Source organism: Dromiciops gliroides, chromosome 3, assembly GCF_019393635.1.
Source record: "Dromiciops gliroides isolate mDroGli1 chromosome 3, mDroGli1.pri, whole genome shotgun sequence".
NCBI lineage: Eukaryota > Metazoa > Chordata > Mammalia > Microbiotheria > Microbiotheriidae > Dromiciops > Dromiciops gliroides.
In genome coordinates this window covers 217264948-217289242 of record NC_057863.1, presented here as the reverse complement: position 1 = coordinate 217289242, position 24295 = coordinate 217264948, and the positions used below count along the sequence as shown (strand labels likewise).

The window sequence follows — 24295 nt, the reverse complement described above, 5'->3', positions numbered from 1 at the left end:
TTGACAAATATCCAGCAATCTTTAATTTCATCTTAGACATAAAAGGTTTTAAGATCCTTGACCCTCCAGTTCTGATGCTGCTATATCTGGTTCTTCATCATTGTAAATATTTTCAGCCTGGGAAATAAAAAAATTAAGTTTACACACAAAACTTGGCACAAATAATCTAAAACCAGTACTTATCAGAATGGGAAGACCTCATAAGATTCATAGGTCTTTATTTGCAACATTTCCAATGGCTTTTCACCAAAGAACTTTAAAATAGTAATGAGGAAATAATTTGAGATTAAAAAAAAAAACTTAAAAGGAATCATGAATCATTTAGGGCCTTACAAGTTTTCTTTACACTGTTTTATTACAAAAGGAGGGACAAACATGTGCCTACCATGTGTCAGCACTTTGCTAAAAGTGCTTTAAAAATATATAATTTGAGCCAACAACCTTGGGGGATAGGTGGTTCAGTGACTTGCCCAGGGTCACAAAATCAATGTCTGAGAATGCATTTGAACTCGGGTCTGACTCAAGGCCCTGTGCTGGTTCTATCCATGTTCATTTTTTCAAAAAAATAATTTTTCTCTATTTGACATTTTCTAAAAGCATAATATTTGTTGAAAGTGGTGATACAAGATAAAATGGTGGCAACTAGAAATATGGCTTCAGAAGACCAGGGTTATATTGTACAATTTGTATGATGCTTGAGAGGTCACTTGTTTTAGACTATTTCATGCTAAAGTGCACTGATAGAGAAAATATTTTCCTTATGAATTATCTGTATGCATACATATGCATATATACTTCACTATTATTTATTTGTTACTGGGCGACAACAGTTAAGTGGCTTGCCCAAGGGTCACACAGCTAGTGTCTGAGGCCGAATTTGAACTTAGGTCCTCCCGAATCCAGGGTCAGTGCTTTATCCACTGTTCCACCTAGTTGCCCCCATATGTATACTTTAAATGTGCATGGTCTCTTTCCTCCCCCCTTTTACTTAAAACTTAAGTAGGGTACTTTGAAGATTGTTCTCTATGGATAGAAAAATGTCTTTAAAAAAAATCCTGTGACATATTTTTCATAAAGCATTCTAAAGTTGGGATGAGGCCCTCTTGAAATGCAGCTCAAGTTTGTTAGCAATTATACATACACCAGGTGTAAGCTGCAAGCAACAATTCACGTGCAAATGAGAAGTTTCAAAGCCCAACCCATCAGAGGCATCAAAGTGTCAGAAATAAGTATCACAGCAAGCTCAAAATGGGGGCTTGCAGAACTATGGCTGCTAAGGGGAAAGTTCTTAAAAGAAGCACAAAGGAGAAGATAAAATAGGCAATTTTCACTACATAAAATTTAAAGTTTTTCCTGTGAAGAAAATAAAGACAGAATGAGCAAAATATATCAAAAAATACTGAATAATGCAATAGCAAGAGTCAGACCCCAAGAGAGACTGAGTCAAAAATATGAAAAACATGTTTCAAATCACAAATGGTAAATGCTAAGAGAAAATGCCCAGCTCTTGACTCTAAGTTCCTACTCTAAGGCAAGATTAACTTTACAAAAAGGTCCTGCATTGTGATATATGAATGTAATGGAACACCACTCCGCTGTATGACAATGAATATGAAGAATTCAGAAGCACATGAAGATATAAGCCGAACAGCAATAATAAAACCCAAAAGCAAATGTTATGAATATATAATGACCAAGCTTGGTCCTAAAGGAGAGAAGTTAACCTCCCTCCTCCATAAGAGAATGGATGTGGAATACTGAAGATACTCAAGTTGGACTTTGATGAAGTGTTTTGTACTGAACTGTGTTCTCTTTTAAATTCCTATTTCTTTTTAAAGGATGGCTCTCAGGGACAGGCAGGAAGAGGGAAGAGAGATGAAACGTGAAATGTACATGAAGGAAAACCAAAATAAATGCAAAAAGTTCATATAAATGTGAAAAGTTAGAACCCCAGCTGTTTTTTGGTATAATAGCACTCATGCTATAAATTAGGTCCCCAAACAGTTCAGGTACTTCTATATTTCTAAGTCATCAAAGTTAATTCTTATTTGAGACGTAGATACAGATAAGACTCCCAAATAGAAAAACTGGAGAAACTTATAGCAATACTTACCATTTGCCATATCTGCATGATGTTATCCTCAGAAACAGAACAAATTACCCAAGGCTCATTGGGGTTCCAACTAAAATCTGATATCTTGGCAGTGTGTCCTCCATGAATAAACTGTCCATAAAAATTAAAGTGCTGGTAAATACATAGAAGACACAAAAGCTGTTTTTTGTTACATGCTATATGATTTGCAACTATGAGACACCTACCTCAACATGATGCTGTCCAGTTCAAAAACTATCAAGAAACATTCTGTTTCAAAGTACCAGGGAAATGTTATTACATCACAAGTGTATGAGTGAGGTAGAGGTTCGTAAAAGATGCAAGACATCTCCTTATAAAAATACTACCAGATTCTATTTAAAGTCTTTCAGAAGATCTCCACCTAGCATGGAATACACTTCATGTTCAAAAGTCCTAATTTAGTAAGAAACCACACTATGTGTACCAAATACAAAAATAAATACTCCTGAATCTCCAGGAGCTTTCCCTTTGGTGTGTTCTGCCATCATGGATTACACCAGCCCACTCTGACAACTTGTAACCAACACTGTCAGAAGGCAAAGGTGAGGACTGGAAAATGACAATTTGGAGCCTGAATGGACCTCACAGGCCAAGTGGTCAAAAGGCCCTCAATTCAGAAATAAAAGAAGCATACATGACTAGAGTTTTATGTCCCCCTCCCCCCCCAAAATATGGGAAACCTAAAAAAGATGTTCAGATGTATAAAATGGTCTCTACCTTATGTGACAGAAGGCATGTACATAAAGGGAAAGTGAAACAAGAAACCTACCATGAGAAAATAAACGATTAACAAAGAGCATAGATAATAAATGCTCTAAGTTTGGAAGGAGAAATCACTGTAGGCTGGTATGGTCTGAGAAAGTTTCCAGGAGAACAGATTTGAATTGAGTCTTGAAGGATAGGTAAGTAGAACATACCTGCCTTACTGCATCCTTGTATGTGGGCCCAGGGCCTTGCACTAATAAGTGTTCGTGTAACTAACAATGACTTAAGTGCTAAACAAGTCTGGACATCCAAGGAGGTTCACAGAAGGATCACCAAACAAAAAAGTTGGGAAACAAATTTTCAGGATATTGAATTTTAAAGCCAGACAGACCAAGTAAAGTCTTTACTTTAAAAAAGAATTTACAAAAATCAAAACAAAAAAAGAATTTACACTGAGATTAATTTGGACCTTCTTCCTGAAGTGGTAAAGGACTTATGTTTATACATTAAGAACACATGATCGAGGGGCAGCTAGATGGCGCAGTGGTTAAAGCACCGGCCCTGGATTCAGGAGTACCTGAGTTCAAATCAGGCCTCAGACACTTGACACTTGCTAACTGTGTGACCCTGGGCAAATCACTTAACCCCAATTGCCTCACTAAAAAAAAAAACAACACATGATCGGGGCAGCTAGATGGCGCAGTGGATAGAGCACCGGCCCTGGATTCAGGAGTACCTGAGTTCAAATCCGGCCTCAGACATTTAACACTTACTAGCTGTGTGACCCTGGGCAAGTCACTTAACCCCAATTGCCCCTCAAAAAAACAAACAAACAAAAAGAACACATGATCAAAAAAAAAAAAAAAAAGAACACATGATCAGGGCCAGTCATTTAACCTTTCTGAGCTTCTGTTTCCTCACCTATAAAAGGAGGAGACTGACTACTACTACAACTATTACTAGAAACACTAACCTCACAGGGTCATTATGAGGCACAGACAAAATGTAGGTAGGCCTAAAATGCCATCTATAATTTATTTACTGAACAAAATCTGAAATGGAGACACCACAATTCCTTTACACACAAATGTCAGGGACGACACAGGTCTGGTACAAGGTGAAGCATCACTCGTACCTGTAAATCAGTGACTGCTCTACATTCCATATTCTCCTGCACTGGAATTTTTGTGGTTCTGAATATTTCCTAGAATAAGTAGGCCACGTGTAAAGGAATATGATCAAGTCTTTTGTGCATTATAAAGCTACAGACGTACCAGAAGTTCTGGAGGTCCGTCTTCAGCATCTTCAGCTGACTGTTCTTCTCCAATTTTACTGTAAGAAAAAGAAGGGCACCTAGATTCTTGTAATCTGAATTGATACAAAAGAAAAGCTATTGCCACCAGAGAGCACATTTTATTAAAAACGATTTTAAAATCCACTCAGAGTGCCTGGTCTGCCTTTCTCTCCACTACACCCCATTTTGTTACTTTCTTTCCACTTCTGTCCTTCATGTGCTACTTGAGTATGTATTCACAACAGTTGAATATGAATTGTTTTCCTTTGAAAATACAGTTTGGGGGAAGATATTTTACCTTCTTAATTGGCCAAAGGCCAGAGTTTCATCCATAGGGACCCCTCGCCAGTAGAAATGAAGATCTACCGTATATAATTTCTTTTCCTGTCACTTGTCTCATTTTATTCCACCAAAGTTCTTTTTTGATTTCTCCTTGTGAAATGAAGGTTACCCTGGGCTTCTGGAGGCTATTTAAGCACAGCCTGATAACTGTCAGTTTCAAGTATTATTCACTTGTTTCATAAGGAACAGCCTGGCTAAGTATTAATCACACCTCACCTGCAATTTGGACACTGGATGGGGATGACTTCTGTGGCCACAGTGACCCACAACATCAAGGAAAATACAAAAGGGCTGGTAGTTCTCTGTCCTTCTTTTGTTTAAAAAGTGAAGGTGGCAAAGTTGTGGGAAAAGGGATCAGAAAGTATAAAGAATCACATGGATTTTACACTCTACAAGCTTTAAGTTAACTGATAACTTAAATGTGAGATTCTTCTGTCCAGTGACAAAAGAAAAATAAACTACATCAATAATGACAACATTCTCAAAAAACCCCCAACCATAACTAGAAAATACAAGTTAGTTAAAATGGAAAGGAAGTCTACATGGTCCCCCCAAAAGGTAAGTGATGATAAACAATCTTTTTTGGGGGTGAGGCAAGTAGGGCTAAATGACTTGCCCTGTGTGACCACACAGTTGGTAAGTGTCAAGTTTTTGAGGCTGGATTTGAACTCAGGTCCTTCTGACTCCAGGGCCAGTGCTCTATCCACTGTGCCACCTAAGCTTGCCCCCCCCCCCGCCCCCTTTTGGTGGATGAACAATCTTGAAAAGCAATATTAACTATCACGAATTATCTCCCAATTTACTAAAAGACATGCAAAATTAAAAAAAACAAAAACGAAAAACCCTAAGGTTTCACTTAATACTCAACAAAACATCAAAAAAATATCTCAAATAGTCAATGGGGGTGGGGAGAGACTGCAGAAGTAAGGCACATTAACAAACTCTTGGTGGAGCTTTTAATTTGTCTACTATTTGCCAAATAATTAGGAATTAATGTGAGGGAAAAAACAACCAAACCAGACCCAGAGATGTCCTTTGCTGGGCATGTAACCTAAGGAGGCTAAATAGGGGGAAAACAGGTGTCATATGGTTAAATAAATCCTTTTATGGTAGCAAAAAACTGGAAAAAATGGACACTCACTGATTGGAAAAGAGCTAAATAAATTATAGTCTTATGAATTTAATGGACTGCTACTATAACAAAAAGGGATAGATAAAAGGAACTTTGAGAAACATGAGATTTTGGGGGCAGCTAGATGGTGCAGTGGATAGAGCACTGGCCCTGGAGTCAGGAGGACCTGAGTTCAAATCTGATCTCAGACACTTAACACTTACTAGCTGTGTGACCCTGGGCAAGTCACTTAACCCCAATTGCCTCACTAAAAAAATAAAAGAGAAACATGAAATTTTTATTAACTGATGAAAAATGAAGCAAGTAGAAACAGGAAAACAATATACACAAAGATTCAAACCAAACTCACTTTCAAACCACCAACAGGACGTTAAAATGAAATCAAACACTGTAATACTGAGAAGAGGAAATGCTCCTTCCCACTTTTCTTGGAGAGATGGAGGAGTATGGGTATAAAATGTTCCATACAATTGTGCTTGACTACACAGAGTTGGTTTTGTTTTCCTTTGTTACAAAGGGCACTCAGTGGCTGAAGGCTAGAGTTGGAGTTTTATAACTAGAAATGATTATCATGTGGAAAGAAGTGACATCATAAAAAGGTAAACTTAAAAATAAAGTGAACAGATTAAAAAAGGATTAAAAAGTTAAACAAAAAAGGTATTAAGTCTGAATAAGCAGCAAAAATCAGGGCAAAAAACTACTGGGCAAAGATAGTTGCCAAATCTTGTCACTAGAATACAAGCTTATTACCTTAAGTCCCATACATTTAGACGTCGATCAGTACCACTTGAAGCCAAGATAGTTTCATTATGTGGAGACCAGTGAACCTAGCAAGAGTTTGAAAAACGAACAGCAATTAAAAATTTCTAAAAACCGAAGGATTATTTATTACATGTTCTGTAGAATATGGTCAGTCCTCAACTTGAAAATGAGCTCCATTTTGAAAGTTGCTGTCTATGATGGACACAATATAGATGAATTTCTACTATGGAGAAGACTGTGATCTTGAGAAAAGGTGGCACTTAACAGAACTAATTCATAAATTACTAAATATTATTTTAACTTGTCCTGGGGTATTTATTTTTACTTGAGAATTAATTACCTAAAAAATTCTCATTTGGGGAATTTTGGGCATCATAACTAAGTGAAAAAAAAAATCAAGGACACCTGGGGAGATCACACAGACAACAGACACGTACTCTTGCTGTCCTTTCTTGTTATAATTTCTTCTTTTACTTCTGAACTGGGGAAACTTTTCAAAGCTATGAATTTTCCCTTCAATGGTTCCTATGGCAATATGAGACTGTATGAATAACATCAGCTTCTTAAAGGACAGGGCCTGTCCTAAGACAAGTCTGCCACTGCATCCCTAGGGCTTTGTACAGTACCTGATAGGCAGTAAGTACACTAAGTGCTTGTTGTTGTTGATGATGATGATGATGACTATGACAATTTTCCCACACAAACTCCTGACTGTCAGTAAGTGCTCATTTACACTACCATTCATAGTTTAACTTAAGGTTCAGGAAGCCTTTCAGAATTAAATCTCCCCACTCAGTTCAATAATTCTCCAAAGTTCCAACATAATTAAAATCAATAAACTGCCATAAAAATTCAACTAAAATACAATTAGTGTATTATGAGAAAATTTAAGAAATTACAAAGATGTACAAGGTTTATTTTTTTCTTCACTGTAAAATTACAGCTTAGAAAACTCTCAGTCCTTGAATTACTACCTAAAAAGCCTATTATTGTAATTTCTTAATTACTAGAAATCACATGATTTATTTCATTCAGGTAAAATCTGATATAATACTGAATTAATATTGGTAAGCAAACTACCAAATAGGTGAGCCCAGCATCCAAACCAGTGCCAAAGTAAATTCGAGTATTCCCAAGAACAAAGAATAAAACTAAAAGGACTTTATAAATTCTTCAGTCTAACATTCATGCAACAAGTTAGAAAAAAGTTAAAGCACATCCATCAAGCTTCACACACCTGGAAGATTTCATCTTTATGAGATTCAAAGGAGTGGAGTTTTAATTTTAGATTACGCAGATCCCACAAAGCCACAGTCTGAGGAGAAAAAAATGGGAAAGCAATTTAGCCTTTTGGGATAAACACTATAAAACAACATACACAACTACAGAAATTCAAAAAAATCTAGAAACCTTATCAGCTGAGCCAGTTGCTAAAATGAATTCACTGTATGGATTAAACGACAGACAGTTGACCTCAGCTGTATGGGCATCTACAGAGTGACTTGGCTTGGATGTTGTATTGGACCTGGTATCCCAGCTGTAATTGAGAAGGGGAAAAAAAAGTGAAAAGGGATATACCTAGCCTTCAAAGCTATAAATGACAACACTTCTACTAGCAATAATCATTTCCATTTGAACATGTATGATTTTATACCGGTTCTTGGCAAATATTATTCCTGCTGTTAATGAAATCCCCCAACACACAACAGATTCTATACTTTACATATGATCATGAAAATTATAAAGAAAAACCATTATACCTATTGCTGACAACTGTAAATTCTACCTTAAGTAGAATGAATTTCTTGCTTCAAGTGCTTTTTTGACCTCTTTTGCTAGTCCCTCCCTCTATGGTTCACTCAGAAGCACACAGGACCACAGATTTAGATCTGCTCAGTTTAGAGATGATTTAATACTAACCACCCTTTCCTTTTACATGAGGAAATTGAAATATAGAAAAGTTAAGAAACTTGGCCAAATTCATGTGTGGCAAGTTGCAAACCTGGGATTTGAACAGAATTGAGATACTTAGCTACAGTCCAAAAGTTCATTCACATTTATACTATTTGTCAACATGGCGGATAAAAACCTCCAAACAATTTAGATCTTTCCACCTTACATCATAAGTTTCTGGTCATCGGCAACAGATCCAAACAATGATTCATGCAGTAGATGCCATGCCACATCTTCTACAACAGCAGAATGACCAGTAAAGATTGCTTTGGCATCAACAATTTTGCCTTCCTTTGGGCCTGCATTTATATCCCATAAACAGACAGTCTGCAAAAAACCAAAAAAATATCTGTAAGAAATGAGTTAAAAATACCCTTGAAATACAAAATCATTTAAAAAAAATTTACTATACAACTAAGCCTTGGAAAACTTCTTAGCAGGAAGTAAGAAACTTCTTGCCAGGCACAAGTAACAACTTTGTGCAGGCCTGGATGTGAGAAACAGAATGCTGAACTCAAGAGTATGCTTAGTAGCCCAATGTAGCTAATGGAGAAGGAAGGGTATTTTGAAGTCAGACTGTAGAGGCAAAAGGGAGCTATTTAACATTTCTAGAAAGTCAAACTCAAGGCTTTCCATAGGTCAGAAGTATTCCTCTGGCAGGACCTGGATGTGGCCATAATCCATAAGAGTTACAAAAGGTTTTTTGAAATGTTACTTAGGTGTTAATGATATTGCAAAGTGACATCATCAAACTGCACTGTATAACTGTACAAAGTGATACCTGCTCAGGGGAGAGATCTAGTCTCCTTTGTGATAGTGTGTATATATATGTGTGTGTGTGTGTGTGTGTGTGTGTGTGTGTGTGTGTGTGTAATGAGGAAAGTACAAGGGAATTAAAGGTTTCACTGGATGAAGCAGCATTTGGACTCACTTTGGAAGAAGGAGTAGGACTGCAGTGGGGGAAGATGAACAAAAATACAAGGATTTAGAAGGCACGAGGTCTAGGGCCAATGAAGTACCATGTTGCCAAAATACCAGGTACGGCCAGGGGAAGATTGATGAATAAGACGACTGAAAAGGTAGGCTGGGGCCAAATTACCAGACATTCGGCCCATTCGGCATCTAGGCGATGGAGGGCAGACCTTCTCCAGCAGGTGATGTGAAGCCACAGTTTTTTGAGTCAGAGGATTTGATTACTCTAGCAGCAGGACGTACTGGGTGGGTGGGGGACTGAGAGACTGAGTGTGGCACATACATGAAGAATTTTGCCAAAATGACGAGGCCACTGGAGGCAAGGCTTCTGTCTGATAACCCACAAAAACTTTAATCTGAATAGCACTGTTTCCATTTATGAACATTTGGGGGAGATGGTGCAATGAGTAACACATGTGAAGCACTCTGTAAACCTGAAAGCACTAAATGAATGATAGCTATTATTATTAAACAAATAACTATGGACTAGAGCAGGGATTCTTAACCTGCGATCCATGGATGGATTTCAGGAGGCCTATAAACCTGGAGAGGGAAAAAAGCCCAGTCTTATTTCAGTATAATCAGTTTCCTTTGTGTAATCCTATAAATGTTATGCATTTAAAAACAATATTCTGGGAAGGAGTCCATAGGATTCACCACACCACTGGAAGGTTAAGAAATCCCTTGGCTAGATGACCAACTAATAAGAAAATAGGATTTCAGTAATTTCTTTCTTTTTCAAATTTATGTGACAATTTCCTGTTACCTCCCAACCCATACTGGGAGGTGGAATAGTGTCATTTTAATTCATTGGCTAGTTACGTGGACAAAAGAATATGAAATAACTGTTTTGAATTATTTTACAGAACTACTGAATCAACACACACTATGCTAACAGATAAATTAGAAGTTATTTAATACTACTACTATTGCTAGTGACAACTAACATTTACATAGCTTTTAACGTTTGTAAAACTGCGTAAGTATATTTACCATCTCATTTGGTCCTCACAATAACTGTGAGGAAGGTGCTATTATCACTCCCATTTTACAGATTAGGAAACTGAGTCTGAGAGGTTAAGCAACTTGCCTAGGGTCACAAAGTGAGTACATGTTTGAGGCAAGATTCCCAAACTGGTGTGCTAACCGTTTGTCTTCTATTTCAAGGTATACAAGATATACTCACAAAAAGCAATGGAACCACTTCAGAAATAATCCATTGTTTATACTTAAAAATGAAAGGCTTTTCTATCATTAAGTCAACTCATCATTTTCTCAAAATACTTTGAGATCCTCAAGTTCATCGTGTATAGTGAACATGAGAACACAGCCAGCCATTTCTGCTGAAGCATCGCCAGGAGTAGCCCATCAACACCTACGTGGACTTTCAGATTCAGCTCATGGTGATTGGGTTTTTTCCTGGTTTGTTACAAGGAATGGCACACTAGATAGGGGAGTGGGGAGACCTAAGATTTCAGCATGAGTATGTTTTTAAAAAAGGTCATCGGGGCAGCTAGGTGGTACAGTGGATAGAGCACCGGCCCTGGATTCAGGAGGACCTGAGTTCAAATCCGGCCTCACACACTTGACACTCGCTAGCTGTGTGACCCTGGGCAAGTCACTTAAACCCCATTGCCTCACCAAAAACAAACAAAAAAAGGTCATCAATAAAAATCTTTAAGAGTATATCCTGAAAATAATTTATTTATATAACGTTTCCTATGGTGACTGCAGTATAGTATATTCGTTGAACATTAGCTTATGAAGAACCAATGTCTCACATGGTCGTCAGATGCGCTTAGGAGATGTCCACTCAAGTTCGAGTTCCAGGAAAGACCATAACCTTCCTTTTGATGACCTCTTAACCTAAGATCAGGATTACATTCTCCACTTGGGTCTTAAAAAACAAAAACAAAAATAAAAGTTAAATTGTACTTGTTACATCATTATGTGAGAATAATGACCTGAAATAAGTTTTCTTACTAACACCAAAAATATAAGAGAAAAAAAAAATGTTGCATCTGGCTCCAATAAGGACCATGTAGAATTCTTATTTTAATATGTCGGAGGGGAAACTACTGATAAAGACATATTTGGAACTGATTTGAATATAGGTTTGCCCGCCTAAAATAAAATTTCTTTGAATGAAAAACAAAAAACTGAGCAACAAAAACATACACACTGAAATACAATTAATTACAGGCCACTCTTGAGCTTTTTTACTAACCAGACTTAAGGGAAAATTACAGCTTATAGTAGGATATAAAATGCTTTGATGGGGCTGTTCTCCCTCTTTCTCCCCACCCCCATTTGAGCTTCATTTTTCCAATAGGCAATGTAAATAACCTAACAACAAAAATCAAAATTCAGCAACTTCAGAAAGCTTCAGTCTATGAGTTTTGTAAACCTCCCATATGGAATCTTTGAAAAGCAAGGATTTTAGAGGTTATCTAATTTGATATTCTATCCAATTTGAGGGTTACCAGGACAAAATCCTTATTAAGTAGTCCTCTAGACTTGCTGCCAGTGATGAATATCATTACTTCACAAAGCAGCCTGTCTTTGAAGAACTTGTTGCTAGAAAATTCTTGTTTGTGTTAAAAGAAATCTTTCTTCTTGTAATTCTCTTTTGTCTTAGGTCCCATATTTTAAAAAGAAAAGAAAAGAAAGACCAAAACACTTTAAATATTTGAAGATGTAGTTTGGTCTCTGCCACTAAATTACTGTCTGACTAAAGAAAAGCCAGATCAACTTCTGGGGCCTCAAGTTTTCTCAGTCTCCAAAGGAAGGGGTTGAACAAAAAATGACCTTTGTGAACCCTTGTAGTCCTAAAATTCTGTGATTCTAAGTCTCACCCCTTCTGCCCAATGTCCCTGAAGGTAAAAGTCTCCAGTTCTTTCAGGTATTCCTTCTATGTTAAGATTTCAAGTCCTTTTCCCATCCTTGGTCCTCCACCTCTGGGCCACTCTGCTTTACTGACACTCCAGATATTGTTTGAGTGGCTCAGGGTAAGCTTTCATTTACCTTTAAAAAGTATTATTTTCTTGAATTACATAATTTAATTTTGTTTAAAAAAAAAAAGCTTTGTCCCATTTCTGCTTCTCATCAATTTCCAGAAATTTGCTATTTTGAATTTCCTTGTAATAGTCAAGTCTTCATCATTTAAAGTGAAACAAAACAAATAAGAAATCAAGAACAAGAAGTCACTACAAGCAAAGACCCAACAATTATTACTTACCTGGTTTAGAGGGATGTTTTGTATAATCAAAAACCAGCACATCAGAAGATGGCGTTTTTGTAGCAATAATACAAGGGTTCTGGGGCATGTAACGAGCACGATTTACTTCTCCTTCATGATTTATCTTTATTTCAGTTTCAATTTTTCCAGTTACAGATCCAAAGCCCCCAAATTCTAATTTAGTGGGAAAAATATACTGAGAATTAACAGCTGAAAGGTATTTAGCTCAATCAATGGATTTTAACCTGAGTAACAACATGATGACATAAACTAGTATAAAACTAGGGCACATGCCTGCCACATTTCAAAAATAAAGCTTTAATTTATGTCTACCTTAAACTTTATCTGATTTGATTTGATTTTTTTTAGTGAGGCAATTGGGGTTAAGTGACTTGCCCAGGGTCACACAGCTAGTAAGTGTTAAGTGTCTGAGGCCGGATTTGAACTCAGGTACTCCTGACTCCAGGGCTGGTGCTCTATCCACTGTGCCACCTAGCTGCCCCAACTTTATCTGATTTTAGACCACCAAATTATTTGAACTGACTGGCATTCAAGATATGATTTATGGATATTTTACACGTGTTTGCTTTAAGGACTTTATTCTCACCAAAAAGGCAACGGCTACTGGGGTGGAAATGATAGGAAGCTTGAGAAATCACCATTGCATCGGGTTTTTTTGTTTTTTTTGAGACAGAAATAAAGGTAAGCAAAGCATAGTTTAAAATGCATTCAAAATTTTTACATGGATTTTGAGAAATGAAATGACTAGTAGGATCCCAGAGACTAACAATTTACAGAGGAAATCAGCACAAGAGGCTTGGGAAGTTCTCAAGAATACAATTCTGAAGACAAAACATAGGTTTTTAAAAGGCAAGCATACAAAGTCTAACTAAATATGGAATCACTTCCAGAGAAAGAATTGATAGAACCTGAATGTAGATCAAAGCATACTACTTTTTACTTTTTTATGTGTTTTCTTTCACAACATGACTAATATGAAAATGTTTCACATGACTGAACATGTATAATCAACATCAGAATTGATTGCCTTCTCAATGGGGGGGGGGAAGGAAGGGAGAGAATTTGGAACTCATAATTTTTTTCAAAATTTAAAAATCGTTTTTACATGTTATTGGGAAAAAACATTTAAATTTATTTTTTAAATCAGGGGAAATGTAGACTCATAAATAGTATGAAGGGCAGCTTGGTGGCGAAGTGGATAAGGAATGGCCTGGGATTCAGGAGGACTTAAGTTCAAATCTGACCTCAGACACTTGACACATACTAGCTGTGTAACCCTGGGCAAGTCACTTAACCCTCCTTATGGGGGGGGGGGGGATATAATAGTATGAGGGGTGCTACACCTAAAAAAACCAGTTAATCTGGTGAAGAAAGCTAAGGACAACAAAGAGGAATAGAACTATTATTTGGGATGGACGAAATTAACATCCAATTGAAGACTAAGCAGCTTATTTTATTTTCCTTGCCAAAAACTGGAAAGGACAGAACCAAAATTGCTTTAAAAAGAAAAAGACTGGGGGGCCTCAATACAAATACTACTAGTTCATCCCTAGGATCGCATAAACAAACCTTATTGCATATCTTCACCTCTCTTTGATTCACCCATACCCACTGAAACTTCTGCCTTCACTGATAATTCCATGCTTCTTTATTCACCCAGATTTTTAGTCATTCTCTATCTACAATAAACTTTCTGACCAATTATTCCATGCTAACTGTTCTCATTACTACCCATGACTCTCCAATCCACTGGTAGTTGGAATCTAATAATGTCCACAACAGGTGGAAAAACACATAGAACCAGAATGTCTTTCTTAATCTTTTCCTCCAAGTTTTAATTATACCCGCTTTTCACTATGTTCCCTGTACAATGTTTATTTGTGTAAATATTATCTTCCTCCCGCCCATGAAATGTATATCAACACTTTTAGCACCCAATTCCATGATCCCATCATTTCCTGTTTCTCTCTACTACAGTATTACTTGATCTTGCTGCTCAAAACTGCAAATATACTTCTCCCTGACCTCTGGATAGAAAATCTTAACTCTCATTAAAAGATAAAAGTCAGTTTTAGTTTTTCCACTGCCCCCCCCCCACACCCCCGCTCCTTCCTCTAACTTCTCTTTTTGTTTCTAATAGCACCTAAAATTGTCTAAGTAATTTGTTCCAAGAAAATTACTCTTCCTAACCCAATGCTCACTAACCTTTCTCGTCTCTGAAATCAGAAAGTAATAATTACTTTCAAAAATTTTAGAACTTAGACTTGTATAATCTTTCAATATTCATTACTTCTTTCATGCTTCAGTTCCTTGAGGTCAGGAATCACTTTTTTTCTTTTAGTGAGGCAATTGGGGTTAAGTGACTTGCCCAGGGTCACACAGCTAGTAAGTGTTAAGTGTCTGAGGCCGGATTTGAACTCAAGTACTCCTGACTCCAGGGCTGGTGCTCTATCCACTGTGCCATCTAGCTGCCCCAGGAATCATTCTTATTTCATATTGGTTAGAACATATAACATACTCTTTCCCCAAACCTGATATATACATAAGAGTGTAGCTTATAGGGCCATTTATTGTAAAGCTAGAGAAAACAGGTTTGAATGAACTATTAAAAAACCTTGCAGTAAGCATATTTTTACTATGGTAATTTTGTGGATTTAAGTTTTTTTTTCTTTCAAATAGATCATTATTTTATTGTCAAGGCCTACATTCAAACTAATATACTACTTCTTTTGCATCCCCTAGAGCAGCCTGGCACGGTGATGTGTGCCTAAGACATTTGTTCTAATACCTATTGAAGTAAAAGAGCCCAAAACATGATGGATTGTTATGTGCACACCTTTAATCACTTGCCTACAGAGTCTTCCTCAGTGTGTGTGCTTGGGTTGGGATGCTACACTTTCACTGTAAGAGATGACTTCAATGTCTGAAGGATATTGGTTTAAGGTCAGAACAAAGCATGGCTCTCTGCAGTACAAGCATAGCAGAGTCAGGGATTTTTGTTATAGTGAATGTCTTATGTGAATGGCATTAAAGAAGGCTTCTGCTATATAATCTTAAAGATAATTACAAACTGATACACAGAAATAGGATGAAAAGAACTCTTTAATGTAACCACCTTTAACTGGGATGCTACCATGCTTTTTAAATTCATCCAAAGTGTAAAGAACATAATTTGCCTCCTCCTTACCTCCATCACAATGACTACATAATTTGCTGTGCTATGATAGCTTTGATGTTCTTCAAAGTGATTGTGGTTTATAACTACTTAGTATTGTGCACTTGTGCTAAATGGTTCCATCATTTGTTTCCTTGGATTTTTGCCATGTCCTTGTACCCATGAGTTTTTGCTGCTGTTAAGGGACCTGCCTCTAAAAATTCCTCACTTCTATAATTTGAAGTTTCTAGAAACCAATGTGAGTTGGTAAATTAATTAGAACGAACGAACGAACACACACACACACACACACACACACACACACACACACACACACAGTATCTTAAAATTTAAGAAACAAAAAACTGTGAATAAGGACCTAATGGACTCTCCTGAGAAAAGAACAAGAACTTTGGTGTGTGGATGACATCTGCTTGGGTTGGTTATAGAGTCCTTTACTTTCTTCCAAATTCTCTCCTGTGTTTCAAATAGTTCAGTTTGTGGCCTAAGTGACCCCTGGATAAGTGAGATACTTTAGTAAGCAGCTAAGGGATGAAGAAAAGAAATATAACCTATTAAGCCCTTTCAAGTATACCCATAAAGCAAAACCTACAAAATTATCATATCATAATCACAGCAAATCAAAATCATAGCAAATTAACAAATTTATTTCTATTCAAATAGGTATGATGTCTTCATTTCTATCATCACATCTGTCTCTATCCAAAAAAGATAAAACCAAGAGTGTGAGTATAGTGCGTATAGAGATCATCTACACACTCGACCTAGGGGGGAAAACTATAAATCTGGACCATTATCAGTATGGTAAATCACTTTTTAATGAGGTAACAGATGTCCAAATTGGGAACCATAAATTAACTAAGGTTCCTATATTAATAATGGAATCTTCTCCTCAGATCTAATTTCCCTTTCCGTTAAAGGGCTTTTCCCCTCACTCACCAAGACCTGGAAGTAAAACTGGATTTCCAAAAGTTCTGTCAGCAGAGTACATCTGGCAGGTCCTACCTACTAAGCTAGAAACATTTAAAGTACTGGATCTAATGATTAATTTTATGTCTATTTTCTGAGTACTCTGGCTATTAGGTGAGGTTCATCAACAGGACTGCCACACGGTGATAGATTTTTCAGCCTTCAGCCATCTCAAAGACTTTCTATAATCTGCAATGGTGAAAAGTGCACCCACACTAACAAAAACCAGATTCTTAAAATGACCTCAATGTCAGATTGAGAAGAGAAAATGGCTAGAAATTATAGACTAAGTAAGGGAAAAATCACAAATAATTTCTATTCTAGTCCTTAATTAACTTTAGGAAAGCAGAGGAAATGAGGGTAAAAATTTCATTTTGTAAAGAGCCCGATTTTCCATACAGTGACTTTGGGTTTCAAAAGAAATGTTCAAATACAATCATGCAGCTTCTCTTGTGGCAAGTGCTGAACTAGTAGTCAGGAAGACCTGGGCTCAAATCCTGCCTCCAGCCCTACTAGTTATATGATGGAATGTCTTGGTTTCACCACCTGAAAATGGAGTTGACTCATTCACCTCCGTGGTCTCTTCCAGCTCTAAAGTCATGGTTCCAATTTCCACTATGTCCTAATACCACCATACCACTGGAAAAGATTTAGCTAGAGGAATCCAAGGACAGGACTTGGGCACAAGACATTTGGATAATTTCATGACATGTGACTTCCTAAGGAATAACAAGTAATATGTACACTGACTTAAATATCTTAGGTGGTCTTATATATACCAAATACATGACTATTCGGTTTCCTAAGAAATAAGAATACCTTTAGAAGCTTTACTCTGCTGCTACTATATACCAAAACACAAAACCAAGTCCTGTATGCACTTTGCCACATTTATTTATTTCCTTTTTAAGTTCCACAACTGCCCTTCACATCTATCCTATAGATATCAGAAAATATCATTGCAAATACATGACACAGTGTTCCCTGAACAGCAGCCTCAGGAGTTCTTACAATCACAGTATGCAAAGAGGACAGTTGAGGAATGGGTGCCAGTGTCCCAGTGCTACTTCTCTTCAAATTCAGCTCTGCTTCAGTTCAGGTCTCAGCTAAAGGGTTGTGATTTCTTAAACAATTAGTTATTTCTACTAAGTAACAAAATAAATGATTACAGTAGTACATATGAGACATAAAGTCATATGATTTTACCTGGAAATAGAGAACCTGCCCATGAATATTATTTTAATTCACTTAAGATACAAATTCCTGAGCAAGAAAAGGTATATTACACTGCCACATGATTATTACCATTCACTACAGTGATGATATAAATTCAGCTTTGTTTATTATTAAGACTGAGTAAATTCAGCCTTCAGTTTATTTTTATCAAGACTGAGTCTCGGGCAGCTAGGTGGCACAGTGGATAAAGCACTGGCCCTGGATTCAGGAGGACCTGAGTTCAAATCTGACTTCAGACACTTGACAGTTACTAGCTGTTTGACCCTGGGAAAGTCACTTAACCCTCACTGCCCCCCCACCCCCCCAAAGACTGAGTCTCATGAGAGCATGTGCTCAGTAAATATACAATCCCTTTAATACCTCTGATAACAGTTTATAGTCTACTTACCTCCCTTCTCACTATCATAATGGGAAGCATCAAACTGTGCATCATCATTAGGAATCTGTACTCGTGCAACCACTAAATGGTTCTGCTCATCAGAAGTGTGAGTCCCCAGCACTAGCCAATGAAGTGCATAATCTTTTCCTTCTGGTCTGTTTAAAAAAAAAAAAAAAAGCAAAGTAAAACACACAAATCCTTAGTAGACCATCTAGCTACTGACAAAGGCAATCAAACCCTAAAAAAAAGGAGAGTAAAGCCAAACATAAATTTTCAATCTTTGTCCAAACCCCAAGAAACTGTTCTGACTTTATTTGCGGGACTTCCTTTTTCTCCCAGAGAGTAGTATCATGCAGAAGCCCTCATGTTCTGTTTCATTCAAGACTAACAAGAAACCCAGCAAATCCAAGGAAGCTGACCCAGTGATGAGAAAATACTACAGTGACATGGATATGTAAGCAAAATGGGTGTAAGGTTTTAGTCCACCTAAAGTATTTTGAAGATGTTACTGAGCACAGGTTTCATTTAGAAGTATTTTCTGACAGTTGGATACGTTGGTAGTATATAATGGCATCTTTTTTTTTCAAGAAGCAAATTTGTGGGGCAGCTAGGTGGCGCAGTGGATAGAGCAGTGACCCTGGAATCGGGAGGACCTGAGTTCAAATCTGACCTCAGATACTTGACACATACTAGCTGTGTGACCCTGGGCAAGTCACTTAACCCCAATTGCCCTGCCCTAAAAAACAAAAAGCAAATTTCTAACTGTATATATCAGCAATGTTTGTCCAACTATATTTTCTAGAAGTGTTGCTATATATGATTCCAAAGAAAATTAGCTAATCTGCAAATCTTCCTCAAGTTGTACTGTCCTATCAAGCACTAATGTTCTGTAGGTTACCATTGTCAAGTATCTGGATGAGGAAAAAAAGCAAGGATGCACAGTGAGCTCAATTACTTCATGCCTCAGATCAAGCACAGAAGAAACTAAATGATATGGAATAAACTAAAAATAATTCACAGATAAAATCCTCTGTCCAACTTGTAGGTGAAAGAATACATACCAGCCTCTCATGTTTATAAGGTTGACAGGAAAATATTTAAAGGATAATGATTTTAAAAAGTGAAAGACAACATGTAAAAAAGTATTACTTATAAGCCACATTTTTCTAGTTAATGATGGGCAACCTAAAATACAAGATGCCATTTAAGTAGTTGTTTAGTATTAAAAAAAAGGTATTGGGTTACTTCAAGAATTAGGTATATATTAAGCGTTTTAAAACTTTCCTGACTGAGCTGTTTTAAGAGAAAATTTGTACCACTAAGAGTGCTTTCTTCAATATAATACCATATGGATTTTCTCGGTCAACTAATACCAAACTTTTTCTCAAACACTGAGTCTAACCCAGTGCAATGGGGGCTTGACAAGTAAAAGGAATAACTTTCACTTTCTCAAATCCATTTCCTCTTGGTTTTTGTCACTATTCCTTAAGTGAGGCAGCTCAACAGACTTTACAGGTCATTTTTCAAATATGGCATAAAATATTGAAATATTTGAAGCTCTGATAAAATATTTCTTTTGCTTTTGTTTAAGGAAGCAATACTGGCACTGATAAAATCATAGTTCTTTTATTTCAGAAGTTGTTTAACAACATAATAGAGGGATAGAGAATGGATCTGTGACTGATTTCACTGGTGAAGAAAACTGCCAGTGAGAAATTATGAAACAGATGATTTAACTTAAAATGAACAGAAAGAAGGCCTGTCAGAGTTGATAGAATGCTGGGCTTTGAATAAGATGACTTCAAATTCTGACTCTCATATGACACTAGACAAGTTGCATAGTTTTTATGTGCTTCTAGCAACCCCCTAGGGCTTATGATACATGGCTGTGATCTGGCCTAGTAAAGGAAGGAGTTCCCCACACTTAAACCCCCCCAGAGATCATTAATATAACATGTAAATTAAAGAGTGATGTCAACAGGAAAAAAAAGCAGAATTCCAAAAAGTTACCACTCAAAACAGCTTAGTTTCCCCCCCTCCAAGTTCACTGCTTCCATTCAGTTGTTAAGTGAAAAACTTACTACCAGTGACAGACCATGAAGCAGGCTTATTAGAGGACAAATATGAATATAAAATCATGGTAAGATATATTTGAGAACCCATATTATTAATAGGCATGATAAGAAATGAAGTACCTATCATTAACTATAGATTTCTGAAAATGGTTTTGAAAAGTTGATTCCATTTCCTAGTTTAATAGAGAATAGGACAGATAATCTTAAGAATGCATACTGTACTTCTCTTTCTGAATGCAAGTCACCCTGACATTCTGGGAATTTACAATACTTCAAATAAAAATGAAGATGCCATAAAAATCCAAACTGGAAGGAATGTGGTCATCATTCACTGCTGCACTATTCTTTTCTGCTCCCACCTACATTTGATATGGCTTATAAAAATCAACCAAAAGACACCATCCTATGTGAAGCAGACTTTCTGGAGAACACCTTCTTTGAAGAGTATATTGCTAGACAAAGTAATAGTTTTTGTTTTAACAGATATTTTGGGAGAGGGGCGCTAGGTGGCGCAGTGGATAAAGCACCAGGCCAGGATTCAGGAAGACCTGAGTTCAAATATAGCCCCAGACACTTGACACATACTATATGTGTGACCTTGGGCAAGTCACTTAAGCCTCACTGCCCCACAACAACAACAACAAACAAAAAAACAAAATAAAAGATATTTCCTGGTAACTAATCCAGAGTTATGGTGGAGGTGGTAAAAATGGGTTGAATGTGATAGCAAACTATTATGGACCCTCGGTAATAATCCTCAAAATTTCTAGTAGCCAGAAGAGTCTATAGGAAAAAAATTAAGGTTTCATACACCAATGCTAATTATTTTTATAAATAAACTCCCATACACACCAGGAAAAGGACCTTATAGAACTAAAACATAACATTTCTCAATATTTTATTTAACCAAGCCTTGAAACTAGTGGGATATTTTAAGAAAGCTATAGTTTCCAACATTACTTATAAATTAACTAGAGGCTCTAACCCCTTAGGGCTAGGAATAAAGGTGTGATATTATTAACTTCTATTATTATACAGCAATATGGGAGGGATGGGGGGTGGGAGAGAGAGAAATACTTCACACAATGCAATCTCCCTATTCATCCAGTCATCTCTTTTATTATCCGAAATTATGGAGAGACTTGATCAGCAAAAACCTCAACATTCTCTTTGCTACCAGCAAGCAGATTTTTACTGGCTTGTCAATTTTGTCTGTAGAGGAAAACAAGGAACAGCACTAGCAAAACCATGTTCTCTTAGGTTCCAAAATACTAATACTCATTTATCTACTAGGTGATGCACTGGATAGAGCTCTGGGCCTGGAGTCAGGAAGACCTGAATCCAAATCTGGCTTCACATGTTTTGTGACCCTGGACAAGTCATTTAACATGTTTGACTTGGTTTTCTCAAATATAAAGTGAGGATAATAACAGCAGGGTTGTAGTGAGGATCTAATAAGATCATAATTGTAAAGTGCCTAGCACAGTTCTTGGCACATAGCAAGTTCTATATAAATGTTGGCTATTGTTATTGTCATTTTCTTAGACAATGAATATATTTACTTGTCTTTCATCCAAACATATGGAATACTTTTACCAAAACTGCTCCTAAGTGTTGACTATTCAAATCTGAATGAACCATAGGCGCCTCCACCTTATTTCTTTCACAATGAGCTACTCCTAAACAAGAAATGAGGAAATAAATTTAAGAGGGAAAAAGCAAGTTATTTGCTAAAGAATGTCATATCCTCCTAACATTTAACTGGAAGACAATGAAGACCATCCAGAATTTTCATCTGTAGAATGAACCAACCCAGAACCTGAAATCAATAATCTACTCATCACAATCCACTTTCAAGATCTATGTTAAAATATCATGTTATTTAGTTCTTCTTTCCTTTAGAACTAACTTCATCATTATATTTTGTCTTTTACAATGCAAGGTAACCATAAGTTTATGAAATAATTGTAATGTATTCTAAAATTAAGGTTAACTGTCTTAACCTATTTTTTTTCAGGGCAATGAGGGTTAAGTGACTTGCCCAGGGCCACACAGCTAGTGTCAAGTGTCTGAGGCTGGATTTGAACTCAGGTCCTCCTGAATCCAAGGCCAGTGCTTTATCCACTTCACCACCCAGCTGCCCCTCAACCTATTTTTAAAACAAAATATAGACAAATATTTAGAATTAGAAATTTACAATCACTCAAACCCCCTCCCCCTTATTTCAATATCTGTTTTGTAAAAATAATTTTACTGAACTGTTTAAATTTTAGTTACCTAGTTACATCAGGAAGCCACTGAACAGTAAGACTGGGCCATTCAAGGGCATGTGTCATAACCAAGTCATACAAAAACGGTGTATTCTTTTTCCATATTTTATATTCTTCATTGATAACCCGCTCCTCCACCGTATCTTCAAACACTGAAAATGAGAAAATACTAATCAATATATATTAAGTGGTAACCCCGGGAATAGGCATATATGGTTAGAATGTGAGCCTCCCTAGGGCAAGAACCTTGTTGGGGTTTTTTAACCTCTGTATCCCCAGTACTTAACACAATGAAAGACACATGGCAGGTACTTGACAAATGCTTACTGAATATCTTTAGTCAGAACTAACTTACACAGGTGACTCCATTAGACAAAGTCTATCAAGATTGTTTAAAACCTACCACATCTGTCCTATCTTGGCCCTAACTGTTCTAAACAACTACTAAAGAGGTATAACCAGAAAGACTTTCCTGGCAGTCTTGATGTCAAGTAAATGATTTATTGCCAAAAAAAAAAAAAGGGGAAGCCAGTATTTTGCAAATACACAGTTCGGCTATTACATAAGCAATAATTCCAAGTTTGGAGAGAGCTGAAATCTGCCATTTCATCTTTGTGTCTCCAGAACCTAGCAGTGCAAAGATGCTCTTTCAATTACACAAGTAGAGGCCTGATGGAGGGGAAGAAGGTAATCTGACAAGATAATGGGAATCCAGATTTTGGTGGGCGGCTTCCCCAAAATATGTGACATTTCAATCCCTCCCTGCACTATCCCAACTGAGCAGATATGCACCCACCTCCCTTTGACTCTGCAAATTACGAGGGTTTTGTTTTCCTTTTTTTCCCAATGGGGATGGATGGGGGGGGACGTATTTATAATAATTTTAACAAATCAGATTTAATTTTTAAAAGCAACGCACCTCTCCTCTTTTCCAACCTGCAAGAACAAAACGAAAACTACAGCACTGTTAGGAAGAGACCCACGGCCGCACCCCAGGCCAGGGATAGTTACCCCGGCCTCAGGGATGGTGCTAGAATTGCCGCAGGACCAAGGACACAGAGGGAGAAGGGGGGCGGAGGGGAGAAAGCACTTGTCTCGTCTATTTCCCAGCCCCCCGGAAGTGCTCAGGGACCTCCCGGCCGTGTCCCCGCCCTTGCTTCCCTAAGCTGACCCCTTCCACCCTCCCCAACGCCCCGAGCCCCATTCGCGCCTTTCTGGGGCTGACGCTCCGGCACCCCCCATCCCTGCTTCCTTCCACGAGCCGCGCGTGCACGCGTGCGCAAACCCCTCCGGGAGAAACCTCTCCCCCCCATATCCCCCATCCCCGCTTACTCTCTTTATTCGCCATCTTGTGTCAGGCAGCGCGCCCCGCCGGCCGCCAGGCCCCTCGGGCGCCGTCTCGATCTCCCCCGCTCTAGCCGCGCGACGCCAGCCGGCCGGAGCCCCGCCAGTCTTCGCCGCGTCACCCAGCTCCCAGAATCCGCAGCCCTGGACGCCTCCGCCACTTGCCTTCCCACCCCGCGCCCCGTCCTCCGGAATCAGGCCTTGCCGTGCTCCCGCTGCTGGGGCGGCTCGGACCCCAACCGCTTCCCTCTCTCTTTCCAAACTTGGAACGAGACTTTCAACCCGCGCCTCCCA

The 24295-nt window shown here is 37.8% G+C and overlaps 1 protein-coding gene across 2 annotated transcripts; it reads right to left on the bottom strand.

Annotated features, from left to right (window-relative positions):
- Positions 1-24295, bottom strand: RBBP7 (RB binding protein 7, chromatin remodeling factor). 2 transcript variants are annotated; one of them, XM_043991171.1, is made up of 12 exons: positions 23990-24295; positions 22665-22809; positions 18322-18467; positions 12533-12706; positions 11076-11191; positions 8489-8649; positions 7780-7906; positions 7607-7684; positions 6358-6434; positions 4114-4171; positions 2114-2224; positions 1-117 (listed from the first exon to the last, which is right to left on the bottom strand). In XM_043991171.1, exons 1-12 carry the CDS (start codon positions 24003-24005, stop codon positions 49-51), a joined length of 1278 nt encoding a protein of 425 aa, XP_043847106.1. In that variant the 5' UTR covers positions 24006-24295; the 3' UTR covers positions 1-48. The 2 variants fall into 2 exon arrangements, with proteins under 2 accessions (XP_043847106.1, XP_043847107.1); XM_043991172.1 differs by lacking the exon at positions 23990-24295 and adding an exon at positions 23577-23778.